This window comes from Cydia fagiglandana, chromosome 4, assembly GCF_963556715.1.
Source record: "Cydia fagiglandana chromosome 4, ilCydFagi1.1, whole genome shotgun sequence".
Classification (NCBI taxonomy): Eukaryota; Metazoa; Arthropoda; class Insecta; order Lepidoptera; family Tortricidae; genus Cydia; species Cydia fagiglandana.
The window spans coordinates 2,537,259-2,553,556 of NC_085935.1; the positions used below are offsets into that span (position 1 = coordinate 2,537,259).

At 38.2% G+C, this 16,298-nt stretch overlaps 1 protein-coding gene across 1 annotated transcript in view; it reads left to right on the forward strand.

Annotated features, from left to right (window-relative positions):
- The window catches only part of LOC134664110 (dual specificity tyrosine-phosphorylation-regulated kinase 2), an 80,007-nt gene that overhangs the window by 43,590 nt on the left and 20,119 nt on the right, over positions 1-16,298 (forward strand). The window contains exons 3-9 of the mRNA XM_063520698.1: positions 7,973-8,136; positions 9,421-9,570; positions 10,159-10,286; positions 10,731-10,869; positions 11,146-11,317; positions 14,281-14,424; positions 15,263-15,392. Coding sequence (XP_063376768.1) covers positions 7,973-8,136; positions 9,421-9,570; positions 10,159-10,286; positions 10,731-10,869; positions 11,146-11,317; positions 14,281-14,424; positions 15,263-15,392 — 1,027 coding nt within the window. The remainder of the gene's footprint in view (positions 1-7,972; positions 8,137-9,420; positions 9,571-10,158; positions 10,287-10,730; positions 10,870-11,145; positions 11,318-14,280; positions 14,425-15,262; positions 15,393-16,298) is intronic.

A 16,298-nucleotide genomic window follows, 5' to 3' on the forward strand; every position in this document is an offset into this window, starting at 1 on the left:
AAGTCAGTTGTCAATTTGTGTCATTCATTCAAATTGTTTGCTGGATTTAAGGGGTTTATTTTAAATAATATTAATAATTTCTATACTGAATGAGGTTCGCAAACTATTATTTAAACACGTAAATAATTACGACAATGTGCGAACTCGACGTGTAGCGTTGTATAACGAAAAACTGCAATGTTTACAACTCCTAACCAAATGTAAACAAATTAAGAGGTTGGTGCTCTATAAATATTTTGATACTTTAAATACTAGTTCTAACATTTGCCTATTACTTTGATTAAGTACGTGAATTTATTAATGCCTGAATCTCAGAAACAGGACAAGTGTATAAAGAAACGGATAAACTAAAAGTTCTGAAATATATCTATAAAATCTAAATATTGGAACGTAAACATATGTGTTTGTCATTGACTGTACTTTAAATAGTGGTAGAAATTATGTGAGCTGACTTTGAGAGCACGTAAACGTTTATTTAACTTATTTCCTTAGGTACCTTACTTGTCAAAAATATTGTCTAGTATCAAACCTATAATTCCTACTACACAAAGTGTGACCAGCCCGAGATTTTTTGAATTTCCCGCCAATAACTTAGGTAAAATTTCAGTAGCCAGACTCTAGCCTGTTACACAGTTTAAAAAAGTAACATGTACTTGTTTATTTGTTTATCTGTTTACAATATCGGGAACTGTCGTCGACTTGCAGTTTTAGTGTGTTACTATTGTTTTTCGCTTGTTCGAGTTTAGGTAATTTTTTTGTAATTTTTTTTTTTGGATAACAGTCTATTTATAAGTTTGTCTATCATAATTCGAAAGTACTACCTATAGCAAATCGCCCTGCCGCAGGAAAACAACCACTAAAATTTCACGGTGTATATGGTCCTTGATTTCTTGAAGATAGCAGTATACTTACTATACGGTTGATCCTGGTATTTTTTATAGTCCCTAGTAGTTTTTAGGATTCCGTACTAAAAAGGTGAAAAACCCTTATGGTGCCATCTATAACTGTCTGGTAGCCCCGGATATACGAAAGCATGCTTGCCTAAACTGAAACTTAAATCTTCGCCAACGCTCGGTCGTTTCGAATGATAGGTAGTTAGATTACGTTTACCTAGCAATGTACAAATTGCACAAATTGCAGAAATGTTCTCGGAAATTTCAGAGAAATTACATGAAAGAAACTTAGAAAGTTCTCTGTGAGAATGTTCCCATGAGAACTTTAACGTTTTGTGTAATATATAATATTACACGCCACGTAACAGTAAAGCGGGCAGGCGAAATATTTAAAATGGCATGGGTCTACGTCGGCCTTGACACGATTAGATTATTTATTAAATTTAAGTTCCAGAGAATATTCTTCATAGAAGTTTCGCAACTTAAGAAACTTCTCCTCGGTGCATTGCTACGTTTACCCACAATGATGTAACGGCTAGAAAACATTTATTTGCGTCCTAGAACCCATACAATAAGCCGATCGATCCAACGTGCCTGGCCAACGTGACTGCACCGCCGGGGTTTCTCGATTCCGGGTTCTCACGAGGACTTATTCAATCAGACATGGTCAGTATTGTTGTCCTTGTTGCTAGTATACGGTTAGAAGGAGCTAAATTACAGCGTCGTACTTGTGCAGAAACAGTAGACCTTAATGTTTACTTAACTATTATAAGAGACGAAAAAACCTTAAAAATATTGTTTAGCATAATATTGGAATCTTCAGTAGTGATACCAAATGTTCTTTTAAAAGCATCGTATGAAAAAAGGTGGTTTATTTACTGTGTTCTACGGGCGCAGCATGGTTCCATTTTTATCGCCTGTCACTATGCCTGTCACTTTCGCACTTACATACTTACTGGTTAGAACGTGACAGGCATGGTGACAAGCGATAAAAATGCGACCGTGTTACCGCTGCTAACTATGTTCGTATCAACATATCATCGACAATTTTGGCCAACATGAGACAATGTCGTATCACTGGTGTTATTTTTTAGACGGCCAAATATTGGCGCTTTATCTAAGGCGCAATCGATTGCTCTTGGTCCCCTGGCCTCAAACTGGGTCAATAGCGCTTGGAACCGGGATGCATTATTATTGTAAATTATTCATATCATATTTGTATATAAAGTTAGACCAAAAGAAGTCTGCAACGATTTTGACAGCACATGCACGCAGTGCAAGTGTCATTTATCCGTCATAATTTCATACAAGTTTGACGTTTAAAATAATACTTGCACTGCGTGTGGTGTGCTATCAAAATCGTTGCAGACTTGTCTTGGTCTAAAAGCAATTTCACGTTTCAAAATATGCCTATATGGAACAATATTTTTGAATAAGAAACTAACATTTTATCCACATGGGTACTTTAAAAGATAGTACGAATAAATAAATAAAGAACAAAATTTTTTAAGGAGATGTTAATTTCAGTTCTTCAGACCTGAATAGAAGCACGAGATAGTCTGAAAACCTAATTTACCGAGCTTAATGTAGTAGCTAGCTATCGGTTCCACTGAAGAGTTCTGTGAATCGCAAAGCTTATATCGACTCGCTTCAACAGACAGACCCAGTATGATTGGGGATTTGAAATCCGTAAAGAACTATGCTAGTAGAGTGTAAACAGTAGGTACTTAATGTTTGACGTAGTAGGTATATGTCTTTTCTTTCAAGCGACGTGACTTGGTCAAAATTAGTATCTATCTAGTCGTCTAAAAAAAGGCGAGAGAAAACACCGCCATTTAGAAAATCGAGTGATCAAGTAATTTCCCGGTGTTTTTTGTTTGTGACAAGCAAGTTACTTATATGTACATATTTAAAAAAATGCGGGCTTTTATATTTTTTATACCTTTAATTAAATGTTGTTTGTCATTCAAAAGAAAGCGTTAATGCACCAATAAAAGAATGTGATGTCATAGGGCTGCCGTTTTTCTCCAAAGGTCATCCAACATTCGATATGGGATCGGACAGTGTGAAATCACTCTTATTCTGGTTTTCGAGGCGAATACTCTGTAAGGGTTGAGGGTAGTAGCCAAAGCCTTGGCAGGCCACTTACCGCTCTCAAGTGATTTCTTATTCGCCGCGTCACTACCAAAGGCCGCCCGTGATTCAGCATTTCTGGAAAGTATGAAAAACACGCTGAAAGGATTCCTGAACAGAAAAAAAACTGGGCTGAAATTAGCGAAGTGTTTCAAACTCAAAAAATAAGTGTTGTTGTAGGTATTTTATTGAGATGATGGAGCATTAATTTATTTCACTATAGTGAACGCTGCTCTTTTGATATTTTTGAGAATGCTGGGAAAAAGTTTTGATTTGTCATTTTTTGGTTAGCATAGGAATACCACAACCAAAAATTTTCGGAAGTAAAAAGTTGCGTTCACAGGCTCCATTCTTGAGGAATGTGCTCGAAATTAGTGTATTTTATTGAAGAATCTCGCTCTCTAACTTTCTCACGTAATTCTTTGGTTTTAATTCAATTAGTAATATTAAATTCTTGCTGTCGTGTTAGAAACCATTATAAACATAATTCGACGAGACCTCCTCTCCTCGGTTGCCTAGCAACATTACCACCTCCGACGGCATTGCTAATTTAAAACATCAGGCAATTTTGAAGAAAATTTTACTTAATAAATACCGGGTGTGGCCTGTAACGCGAGCAAATAATTAAAACATAGATTGTACTCCTCAAACGGTGACACTTTTGTTCAACAACTTTTAAAAATTATGAAGTATTTAGACTCCATATTTTTCATACAAAATAAATATTATCTTCAATGGACGCCTCTCCATATCATTGTGATTGACGTTGCTTGTCATGCCTTAAACATAACAAAATTCGTAATACATTGCGTCTTAGAATAAACTTTAAAGTGTATCAAAAATCAAACTACAAGTTATTTTTAAAAGTCGCTGAACAAATGTTGGTCAGTATGAGGAGTACAACCTACAGTTAAATTTTTTGCTCATATTACAGGCCACACCCGGTATATTTCATGCCTGCCTACGTATTAAATATATCTAAAGCTGGTTTAGATTTAGTCTTGTATTGATACGTGGATAACGTTAAATAATGTGTATTCTTGTGTTATATTTGACTGCATTTTAACAAAGATACAATTTTAATTTAATTTTAATGCATACTACAAACATGTACATATAGATAGAGATTAGTAAAATGAAACGAGGAGGTGCTATTTCTAGAATTAATTCGTTTACAGGCTTCACCCCTATAACAATAACTAGGGACACTAGTGTGCGTAAAACACCATACCCAAAGGCATATCATACTGGCAAAGAGAATAGATAGTATAGAGCCATAGATAGTAGTGCCATAGTACATTTTGTAGCCACGGTACATTTACTGCCATCTATCGACACACGATTAAAACTTAAAATAAAATTGAAAATGTATAGATTAATCAAAATATGTATATGGATAAATGATTTGTAAATTTTATTTTTCCATACTGACCCCATGCTCGTCACTGATAGGTATGTGTTAAAATTATTAAATATCAAACGGTGTTGTCAACGCCATCTAGCCGAGAATAGGCCAAAGGTAATGGCGCCATCTATTCGAGAATGACTTTTTCTTGATTTCCGAGGCACGTTTTTTTCTTAAACTTTATTTATCTTATACGGAGTTACATATATCTCTGATACTGGGTACATTAATTTCAAGCTGGCTATAATTTGTTTATCAAAAAATACAATTTGTCCGAATTATACCTTTAATCAGCAAAAGTACCGCAAAGTTAACCGGAAGTATTAATAAGCGTCCCACTGACCTACTTGTTATGAGCTCAACGGGGCTTAAGGTATTAGATCCCTTACTTATTGTGCTATTTGTGCTGAAACAGGCAGGGAATTTCAGGAGATATTGGCAATTTCGACCGAGTTTTTACTAGACATGCTACCGTAAAAAACCGGGCAAGTGCGAGTCGGACTCGCGCACGAAGGGTTCCGTACCATAATGAAAAAAAAGGCAAAAAAACGGTCACCCATCCAAGTCTGACCCCGCCCGACGTTGCTTAACTTCGGTCAAAAATCACGTTTGTTGTATGGGAGCCCCACTTAAATCTTTATTTTATTCTGTTTTTAGTATTTGTTGTTATAGCGGCAACAGGAATACATAATCTGTGAAAATTTCAACTGTCGGTCACGGTTCGTGAGATACAGCCTGGTGACAGACTGACGGACGGACGGACGGACGGACGGATGGACAACAGAGTCTTAGTAATAGGGTCCCGTTTTACCCTTTGGATACGGAACCCTAAAAACACGTTTTAAATGAAAGTCAAATGCGTTTTATATGCCTAGGAATTTCATGATCTGCCTGATCTTATGATCGGCCGACGACATTATTATCTAAGCTGTAAGGGCCTGTAACTTCCCAAATGCGACCCAACATGGATAATACAGCCTTTTACATTCCTATTCGATTCGCATAAAGGAGGGTCGTAGAAATGGGGGTAAAAACAGCAATTTTCCCTTTAGCCCTAAACTTATTCAATTAGGTACTCGTTCTGAATGTGAACTACACGATTTTGCGTCTAACATTTTTGGAATAGAGTTGTTATTACTTTGCGCTGTGACTTTATGTTGGAGGCGATTGATTCTATGTTTTTTATCCGTCTGAGATAAAATGTGATAAGTTTTTTAAGCTTAAAATGTCACGAAAAAATGTTGAAAGTACAAGGCTTATGATTTTATTTTTACGACAGTTATTTGGTTGGTATAAGTATAAGGTCCATCTTAGGTTAAGCGTCTAAAATAGCGGAAAAAACTTAAACGAAAATAAAATCAAACTTTAATATGGATGCTGATTCGAATTAACAAATCTATGTCAATTTCATCTCATCCTGATCCTGAGTATCCTGACACAATACGCCCATCAATCTTACATATCCTTCCATAAGTTATATTTATATCGATCATAACCATAACATTTGTTTTCAGTTAAATTGCCGTTTCAGTCTCAAATTGTATTTCTAGTAGAAATTACTCGCGAGCGAAACTTATAACGAAAGTGATAGTAATAAATCATACTAGTAACCATTAAAGTACCTATATAATTTTCTCCAAGGCTTGTACAAACTCAAAAAATGCGCAGCGAAGCACTTTAGCAGTAATTTAAACAGCCTATAAATCATAATCATAATCATAATCATGAATGAACCACAGAGCACTTATTGTAACTAAGTGCCAAATAACCAAATATAATAACAACACGGCGCGTTCCCTAAAACAACATACCCCAAAAGGTCAAGGTCGGGTCGTATCCCAGCCGGGGATATTCCCACCTGCCCTTTAAACCAGTATAAAGATGAACTTGATGACAGTAACAATTGTACGTTATCATGGATCATCTTGTACTAGTTTTGAAAGTTCTCGATAAAGCGGGAATACAGCGGCGGTATCATGGGTCGCATTTTTATCACCTGGCATGTCATGCGTCTCTTTCGCACTTACACTCTTATATTATGCGTCTTTTCTTATGTTAGAACGAGACAGGCATGATGACATTGATAACAGATGATAAAAAACCGACCAAAACCGAATTTTCAAAAGTAACCAGACCGTGATGACATCATAACAGTGATGATATTTAATTTGACACAGAATATCGGTAGTTTGGTATTCTAATTTTAGGGTGACAATGCATGTCGTAAATAAATTAATAACTCTATTTTTCAACACGACTACAAAATTAACGTTAAACTCACTAATACTGATACGAAACAGTTGCTTATAACTTATAATTTACGAAATGCGCAGTGTTAGTCCTGCTCACGTCTCCTGAATCACCCTGTATATGAAAAACAGATCAATGACGTCACGGTCAAGTTACATTCTCTTTATAGTTCTTTCGGATTTATTAAATATTGTGCCTGAAAATAAATGCAATCTAGATTTTTCTAATATTATCCTATTGCTTATTTCGTGCATGATCTGAAATAATTTATTTTAAATACAGGCAACATCCCTATTTGGGTCATTGAAAGAAACGCGACAAGGAAAGAATTACCCGGTATAAATTTAAAAGGAACCAAGGTTGAACCCTTAATCCCAAAGGGTACGACCCAATTACACGGGACCTTTTGACTTGGCGAGTTTTTTGCAAATGTTTAATACAGTTTCGTAACAGAGAACGGGAAATGGGTAAGTTTATGTAGAAATATGATTTCTTGTATACTGTGCATAAAGTAGGTCGAAATGGCTCCGTGTTTGCTGGACCAGAAATGTTAGTTTTGTGTCCCGATGCTAACATGTGTCTAAATAGATTTAACAAGTGTACCTGGGATCAATGAAATGTAACAACGTTCATGAAATTAACTATAAAGTGACTCTTTTTCATTGTTCTGGGAAGAACCTAAAACTTAAGTATAGGTATATAAGTAAGTCCTATTGTTCTTGCTGTTTATGGTTTATTTTTAACTGTTCTTAATCCCATTCAGTCTTGATGTAACTTTGTACCTAAAATAATTAGGCTTGATTATAAATAAAATATAATAACATGAAATTCAATTATTATTAGTAAATATTATAACCATTTCGAATAGTGTCTGTGTATTTAGAGAATTTAGACTATGGTTAAAAACCCTTATACCATAACCAACTATTGCCTTTCCTAACTGGAAAAAGCGGCGATCACAGTGGATGTGTCTCTAATGGCTCCTCTACACGATGGGCCAACGCCGGCCACTCCAAGGGACGCAGCCATGCGGTAGAATAAGAGTGACATTCCATTTCCAACTGCAGCTGCAATACTGTTCATTTTACTATGGAAACGCGTCGCTGTCATTGTCAATTTCCATAGTAAAATGAACAGTATTGCAGCTGCAGTTGGAAATGGAATGTCACTCTAAGATAGCAATATCACTTGCTCCCTCTAACACATAAATGCGTCCCTTGGAGTGTAGAGGAGCCATAAAGCTTAATTTTTCCCTGCTCTTACTTATTCCTATTTATGAATTTGTCCACAGACGCCCTCAAGATGTACGGCGACCGGCTCTCAGAGTGGGAGCGGACGGAGGTCCGCAAGTACCCCGAGGTCTGGTTCCTGGGGCTCGAGGCCAGCAAGATCCAGGCCAAGTCCAGTCTGCCTAACAACTGCGGGTTCGATGACGAGAACGGGAGCTATAATAAGGTGAGCTCCAGTGAATGGTCAAATATACGATAGACGGCGCTATAAAGGGGTCCACTGATTACCAGTCCGCCGGCAGATATAAGCCTGTCAGTTAAAAGCAAAATTTGACAGCTCCGAACAACTGACATCAGGCTGATATCGTCCGGCAAACTGGTAATCTTTTTTTTTTTTTTTTATTATGAATGGGCTTACTCATGGCCACAGACTAGCCGAGGCGTAGAATCTGTGGGCCTTAAGAGCGTTTTCACATTGTCTGCCGGCCTAGCCAAGGTTACAATCGCTATCGCTTCGACAACGAAAAGCATTATGTCTCTCTATCACTCTTCCTTATTAGTGTGACAGTGACAGTTGCGATTGGCATCTTGGCTACGCGGCCTGTACCCCTAGTCTGGATTTCATTCGATAGCATGACGTGACGTACGCGTTTGCGTTAAGTGTCAATGTTGTACGGGATTTTGAGTTTCCAAAACGTCCCGCTTGGCGCGTTGTTTAAAATCCCATACAAAAATAGACATAACTCAAACGCGAACGCTCGTCACGGTATCGAATGAAATTTACACTAAGGGTTCTGTCCGATATCGGATTTCGGTAATTTCCGTAAATACCATTAAGTACTTTATTAATTACTTATTTATTTACCTAATCGCGTATAACTTAAACTTTGAAATTGCCTCCGACGTTTCAAGGACGGTAAAGTTAAAATCAACTCTATTCCCAACTAAGTGTAAGTAGTCAATCAATACAAATAGGTAGGCATTAGGTACAATTTGTTGTTAGATGTAGGATGTAGGGATCAAATACGCTCGTGTGAGCACATATAACGCTATGTTGCGGCTTACAAGTTTCCACAACTTTCGGTTCAGCGGTTTAGGGATTTCCTTCGAATAAGCTAGGTAGGTATACTAGACTGTTCAAAGTCATTTATAGACGGGTCTAACGCGAATTTAACCCGTCTATAAATGTGAGTTAGTATATTGTGTTCAAAACGTGAAAGTTTTAAATATTATATAGTTCCTACTACATGTATTGTATAACGGATGTTTGTATAAAATGTCAAGACTAATTAATAAAATATCCTGCTTTACGAAATGGACATTGTTCTTATTTATATATTAAAAATCAATGTAATCTTAATTAAAACATCGAGTTGATCGGATGATTTAGGCCGAACATGTCCATAAATAAATAATAAACAAATACCTACTACAAAATTGTGTGTATACCTACTTGTGAAATACCTAATAAAACTTATCTCCGAATTAATTTGACAACTGTCATTTCCAGCAAATCCACGACCACGTGGCGTACCGCTACGAAATCCTGGAGGTGATCGGCAAGGGGTCGTTCGGTCAGGTGATCAGGGCACTCGACCATCGGACAGGGGGGCAGGTCGCCATCAAGATCATACGGAACAAGAAGAGGTTCCACCACCAGGTACAATCTTATTACTGTCTAGAGGTGATCGGCAAGGGGTCGTTTGGGCAGGTGATCAGGGCCCTCGACCAACGGACAGGGGAGCAGGTCGCCATCAAGATCATACGGAACAAGAAGAGGTTCCACCACCAGGTACAATCCTGTCTACTGTCTAGAGGTGCAAGGGGTCGTTCAGTCAGGTGATCCGGGCCCTCAACCACCGGACAGGGGGGCAGGATACCATCAAGTCATACGCAACAAGAATTTCAGCACCAGGTCCACATTCTTTTCGGGCAGGGACGACCGGACAGAGAGGTCAGGTCAAGAGGCAAGGGCGGGTATAAATGTTAAAAGAGCGGTGGTGTGCGTGTAGACACTTGAAACTTAGTTATTTTGACGAGTACATGATTAGGATCCACATTAAAAAATAAAACTTTAAGCCAACATGGTCATTTAAATTATAATTAAGTACTTCATGAACTATAACTGCCACAACAGCGCGATTTCAATGGTACTCTAAAATATTGTTAGAAGACTTGACCTAGCTTTAACCACCGTATCTCTGCCGGTTATACTACCGCTGATTTATAAAAGCGTATGTTGTTTCAGGCTCTAGTGGAAGTGAGAGTGTTGGATCACTTGAGGCTAAAAGACAAGGACCAGGCGCACAATGTCATACACATGCTCGACTACTTCTACTTTAGGAACCACTTGTGCATCAGTTTTGAGCTGATGAGGTAAGTCTTGCAGATTTTTTAAAAGAAGAATGGTTAACAAAATGGATTACGACACTTTCTGCTATTCTGCTGCTAAGAGTGACAGTGAAAGGGAAGCACTCTGAACTATACAAAACCAAAAGCCAAGTCTACAACAGTAGAACCTCGCATTAATATCCTAAATAGAACTGCAAGTTTACCGTCCAGGGCAAATAAGGACGGTTTCAATTTAATTCTAATTTATTTATTTGTGACACCATAATACAACACAGAAGAAAGACAAACAGATGATACATTTCAAAACCACCAAATGACCCTCACGTAGACGTGGTACCTGCTGATCTTTTGTCCAGCGCCGATTTTCCATTAGGTGACGTTTCACGGTAGGTATTTATTGAAATCTTCTCGTTGCGTGGAGCCATCAGGTGACGTTTCACGGTATTTATAGAAATCTTCTCGTTGCAGCATCAACTTGTACGAGCTGATAAAGAAGAACAACTACCAAGGCTTCAGCTTGAGCCTGATCCGACGGTTCGCGAGTTCGTTGCTCAGGTGTTTGAGGCTGCTGGAAGCGGAGAACATCATACATTGCGATCTAAAACCGGTAAGAATTCTGCACCATTATATTGCTTAATTGCGAAGGCATAAGGCGTCGTAGGTCACCAATGCGTTGGTCAGACCTAGTCAAAAATGCACGTAATGGACCACTCCATGAATGTACAAGAAGGGATACCTACAGTACGGGAAGAATGGCGGCGGATTGTGAAGCTTGCCACCAGCTCTGCTATGACGTCCGCGACCACTCTGACAAGAGTGTGACGACAAAGAAGAAGAAGAATAATTGCTTAAAAAGCATAATGCCTAACTTTGTATTTTCCAGGAAAACATCCTCCTAAAAGCGCGAGGCAGCTCGTCCATCAAGGTGATAGATTTCGGCAGCTCGTGTTACACGCATGCGCGCGTGTACACGTACATACAGTCGCGGTTCTACCGCAGCCCCGAAGTCATACTAGGGCTACAATATGGGGCGGCTATTGATATGTGGAGTATGGGTGAGTGTGCAATAAATACTCAGAATATATCTGCAGGTATCATATCTGTGTGTGTAATAGGTACTTGATCATTTACCTCAACTCTAAATCAAAATATCAAGTTGATTTAAAAATAGTAACTGCTAAATGTATACAGGCTGTCCCAAGACTATGGGACATCAAGGGAAAGTACCTTTTTAATTTAAAAAATAATCAATTTAATTTATCAAATGCTCAAAATAAGTCCCATTCTCTTGAAAACAAAGTCGCACTCTATTGATTTTTTCGCAAAATTTCACATCAAATGTTAAAATTCATGGTCTTCCTTTTATTTCTGACACTGTTATTCAGAAAAAAATAATCCTTATGATGAATCCTTTCGATCGGTATGATAAAACTACAGGTTGATTTTTTTTCTCGGTTCGATTCCCGGTTTAACCATGTAATTATTTAAAAATCTATGAATGCAGTTTTTTAAATTAAAACAATATCTTCTTTCAGCAAAATATCCCGTCTACGATATTTAAGGTACTTTCCCTTGATGTCCCATAGTCTTGGGACGCCCTGTATAAGTATCTAATAGTACCTACTCATATAGTTCGACGGATTCGACCCTATCTATTCAAAATTCTAAACCTCAAGTTGCAAGCTATCAATGCATTCTTTGTCCGTCGAAGTAATTACTCTAAAAGAAATGTAATCCTATTGACTACGTATAAAATGACGAACCAATACGTGATGCCGCACGTAATGTCAACCAGACGCTTACGCAACCGAATTGGTAGAAAGCTGAGAGAAAGGCGGCGGGATCCTTGCTTCCTATAATATGATAGGTATGAGACATCTTGTCTGTTGTCTGTATTGCTACAGTATTGTTGATAAAGTTTTAAAAAGTCTTGCGCCCAAGTTTGACAGCCAAACTATATCGCTCAACCGTAAATCATAAATGGGCGAGCTCGCTCCATCGTAGGCCACGTCTACGCCTCGGCTAGTCTGTGGCCATGAGTAAGCCCATTCATAATAAAAAAAAAAAACAAAAATAGACAAATGAATGAACCAATTGGTCTACGGTTCCAGCAGGCTCATTCATACATATGTTATATGTATTATGCTCGTTTGCGTCTTTCCTGTAGACATCGCAAAGTTAAGAGAATCAAAAGCTGATTTGCGCTGCACTCTTAGAAATAGGAACTTTTTTATTGAAACTCCTTGAGATACGTTACCTGGGTCATCTTTTGTTTTCTTTTGCCCATAGAAGATACCATTTTTTTAAACAACTTTTACTTAGATTTCATAGGTAAATACATGGTAAGGTTGCGGTTGAGAGACAGATAATGAAGTTTCGGTAGACTTACACATTTTTTACTGTCGATAATTGAAATGAATACTCGCAGCGATACCTAAATAAAAACGATAAATAAGAGAATGACAAAGATAGCTTCTAGATGGTGCTAACTCGTTTCACAGCATAGCCTACACTACACCTGTTGTGGAGAGTAGATTCTAGATAAACAACTGGTGCTTACATAAATGGACATCTGTTGTGCAATTACTGTCGAGCAGACATTCTAATATGTATCGATGTTTTATTGCCTCTCGATTATTTTTAGAGTTAATTCCTAAATTCAATATTATATCGTGAGATGGGCGGAAACAAAGGTATAATTTTCAGTAAATCTAAATAATAAAATAAATAATGAAAAATACAAAATAATAATTTCTGATTATCTAATAAATAGGTTATGTTATGTATCTATGAAATAAATGAAAAACAAAACAATACACTACGTGTCGGTCGATTCAAACTGACGCGTCTGACAGGCTAATTCGAGTTTTTGCTATTCGAACTGTTTCAAATATGATACTGATCAGTTAGTGTCAAAAGTGACGAATTAGGTTGAAGAAAATCACTTTTGACACTGATAGATCCGTATCATATTGGAAACAGATCGAATAGGACTGTGAGATATATTATCAGAGCTAACCAAATGATAGATGCACAAGTCCCTACACCGCTGCATCTACATCTGCAGGAAGCCGTACATAAGTATGGCGGGTGACAGAAGCCTATGGAAGAGACTGGTCAGCAACATTAGGACATGATGTCACGATCCTCAGCATTGAGGGAACGACTGATGATGATGATGATGATGATGAACCAAATGAGGCTGATATTACCAACGGCAACACTCTTAACTGTCTATCGGTGGACCTTATGCCTTTTGTAATAAGGTCCACCAATGGGCAATAAGTTAACAGTGTGGGCGATGGTACCAACATTTATTTAACGTGTTTTTTAGGGTTCCGTACCTCAAAAGGAAAAAACGGAACCCTTATAGGATCACTCGTGCGTCTGTCTGTCTGTCCGTCTGTCACAGCCTATTTTCTCCGAAAATAATAGACCAATTAAGTTGAAATTTGGTACACATATGTAAGTTTGTGACCCAAAGACGGACATGTAACGTAAACAAATGAATTTTAAACATGGGGGCCACTTTTGGGGGGTAAATGAGAAAATTAAAAAAATAAAGTTCAAACTATATAGTGTTATATCAAATGAAAGAGCTCAAAGTGAGAATCTCAAACATGTTTTTTTTTATAATTTTAGAATAAATAGTTTAGAAGTAATTCAAGAAAATAGGCAAAAATTTACCATTCCCCCTCCCCCCATTTATCTTCGAAACTACTGGGTCTAAAATTTTGAAAAAAATACATACTTAAAATAGGTCTTTACCTATAGATGACAGGAACACCTATTAGAAATATGTAGTCAAGCGTGAGTCGGACCAACTACTTAGTTTTTGATCCGGCCCCTACGGGTTTTTTAAAGGCAATTCACTCGCGTTTCACATATATATAAAAAAATATATTGTTAAAAAATTAGTAATGTCAAGAACCCTTGGAACGTGAGTCCGACTCGCACTTGGCCGGTTTTTTTATTTTTTAAATAACACAAGGATTTGAATCCATTAATCTTATTCCAGGCTGCATCTTAGCGGAGCTGCATACTGGCTATCCCCTCTTCCCTGGTGAGAACGAGGCGGAGCAGCTGGCCTGCATCATGGAACTGCTGGGCCCCCCGCCACCAGACCTACTCATCCACGCCACCAGGAAACGACTGTTCTTTGGTGAGTATTACAGTCTACCCCCTGTTGGGGGGTGCAGCTGACCTGCATCATGGAACTGCTGGGCCCCCCACCACCAGACCTACTCATCCACGCCACCAGGAAACGACTGTTCTTTGGTAAGTATTACAGTCTACCCCCTGTTGGGGGGTGCAGCTGACCTGCATCATGGAACGGCTGGGGCCTCCACCTCCAGACCTACTCATTCACGCCACCAGAAAACGACTCTTGTTTGGTGAGTATTACAGTGTACTCCCTGTTGGGGGGTGCAGCTGGACTGATCAAGGAACACCTCGACCCTCTACCTCGAGACCTACTTATCCACGCCACCAGGAAACGACTGTTCTTTGGTGAGTATTACAGTCTTTCCCCTGTAAGTGGGTGCAGCTGGCCTGTATCATGGAACTTATAAACCCTTCACCACCAGACCTACTCTTACATACTACTAGGAGACGACTGTTCTTGACTTAGTTGCCTCATATGATGTTATTAACAAAACACCATGATATGGCTTAAATACAGAGGCCACATTCAAAGCAATTAGCTTTACTCGTAACGCCATTTTTAGAGTTTCCTTTGCCAAATTGACTATCTTGGGGTATACCATCGCCCACTGTTAACTGTCCATCAGTGGACCTTATGCTTTTTAGGGTTTCGTACCCAAAGGGTAAAAACAAATACAAATACGGAACCCTTCGTGCGCGAGTCCCACTCGCACTTGGCCGGCTTTTGTAATAAGGTCCACCGATGGACAGTTAAGAGTGTTGCAGTTTGTACCTATTAAAAAGCAATATGACATACACATAAGCCCTTTCTAACCCAGTCACCGTGAATCTTGCAGACTCAAAAGGCGCGCCGCGCTCGGTGACGAACTCGAAGGGGCGCAAGCGGCGGCCCGGCTCGCGCACGCTGGCGGCTGCCGTGAGGACGGACGACCCGGCCTTCTTACACTTTCTGCATCGGTGCCTTGAGTGAGTACTTACTTACACTTTTTTCTACTCGTCACCTTTAATGTTTCAATTAAGATATACAAAACTGTAATCGCATACTTTTCATTATGGAGTCCCGACTCAACTATAATGACTTCTAACGAAACGCTTTAATCAACTGTAATTCGACAATCACGTGTCCCCGCGGTCAAGGGGAATAAACTAAAGAATAGAACAAAAGACATCAACGCGTTTCGATTTAATGAATAAGAAGTGCGTTGATGTCTTTTGTACTATTATTTTATCTACTGAGATACTTACCTAATTTTGTTTAATTATTTAGGTTTTATAGTATAAGATTTTAGTTGACCCGTAAAAAAGTATTGTATACAATAGTGATATAGTATAATCAAGCTATTCTATCTTGAACCTTACTTAGGCCACTCAGCAAGCTTTCAGTTTTTTGGGAGATGTGACCGTATGAAATGGCAGTACTTATGTTTTAGTAAGAAAGCAGTAACAAACGTAACAATAGAGCCCTCGCAATTATAACCGGAAGCTATTGTCATTGTAGGCAAATTATATCGAAGTAGGTTAATTAGATAATTAGATAAAGCTTCCGGTTGCCAATAGTCGCAAAATTACCCATTATGTAATGATATTAACATAGTTGACATTTTATGTATTTGAATTATTCTAATTTGAATCTTATGAAAGTGAAAATAGGGACGATATTTCTAATAAGTGTGCAGCGAACATTAATGTCTTTAATGAGCCACAATACGATTATGATAATCGTCATTTTAACTAGTTTTGTTTATTTATTATTACTTCCGCGTTAATATAATTATGTATAAGTAATTGCTTTTCTAGCTAATTTATACCAGATCTAGTCTCAAGTGGTTCTAATCTAGCTTTTAAGATTTAACACACACACAAACAAAATAA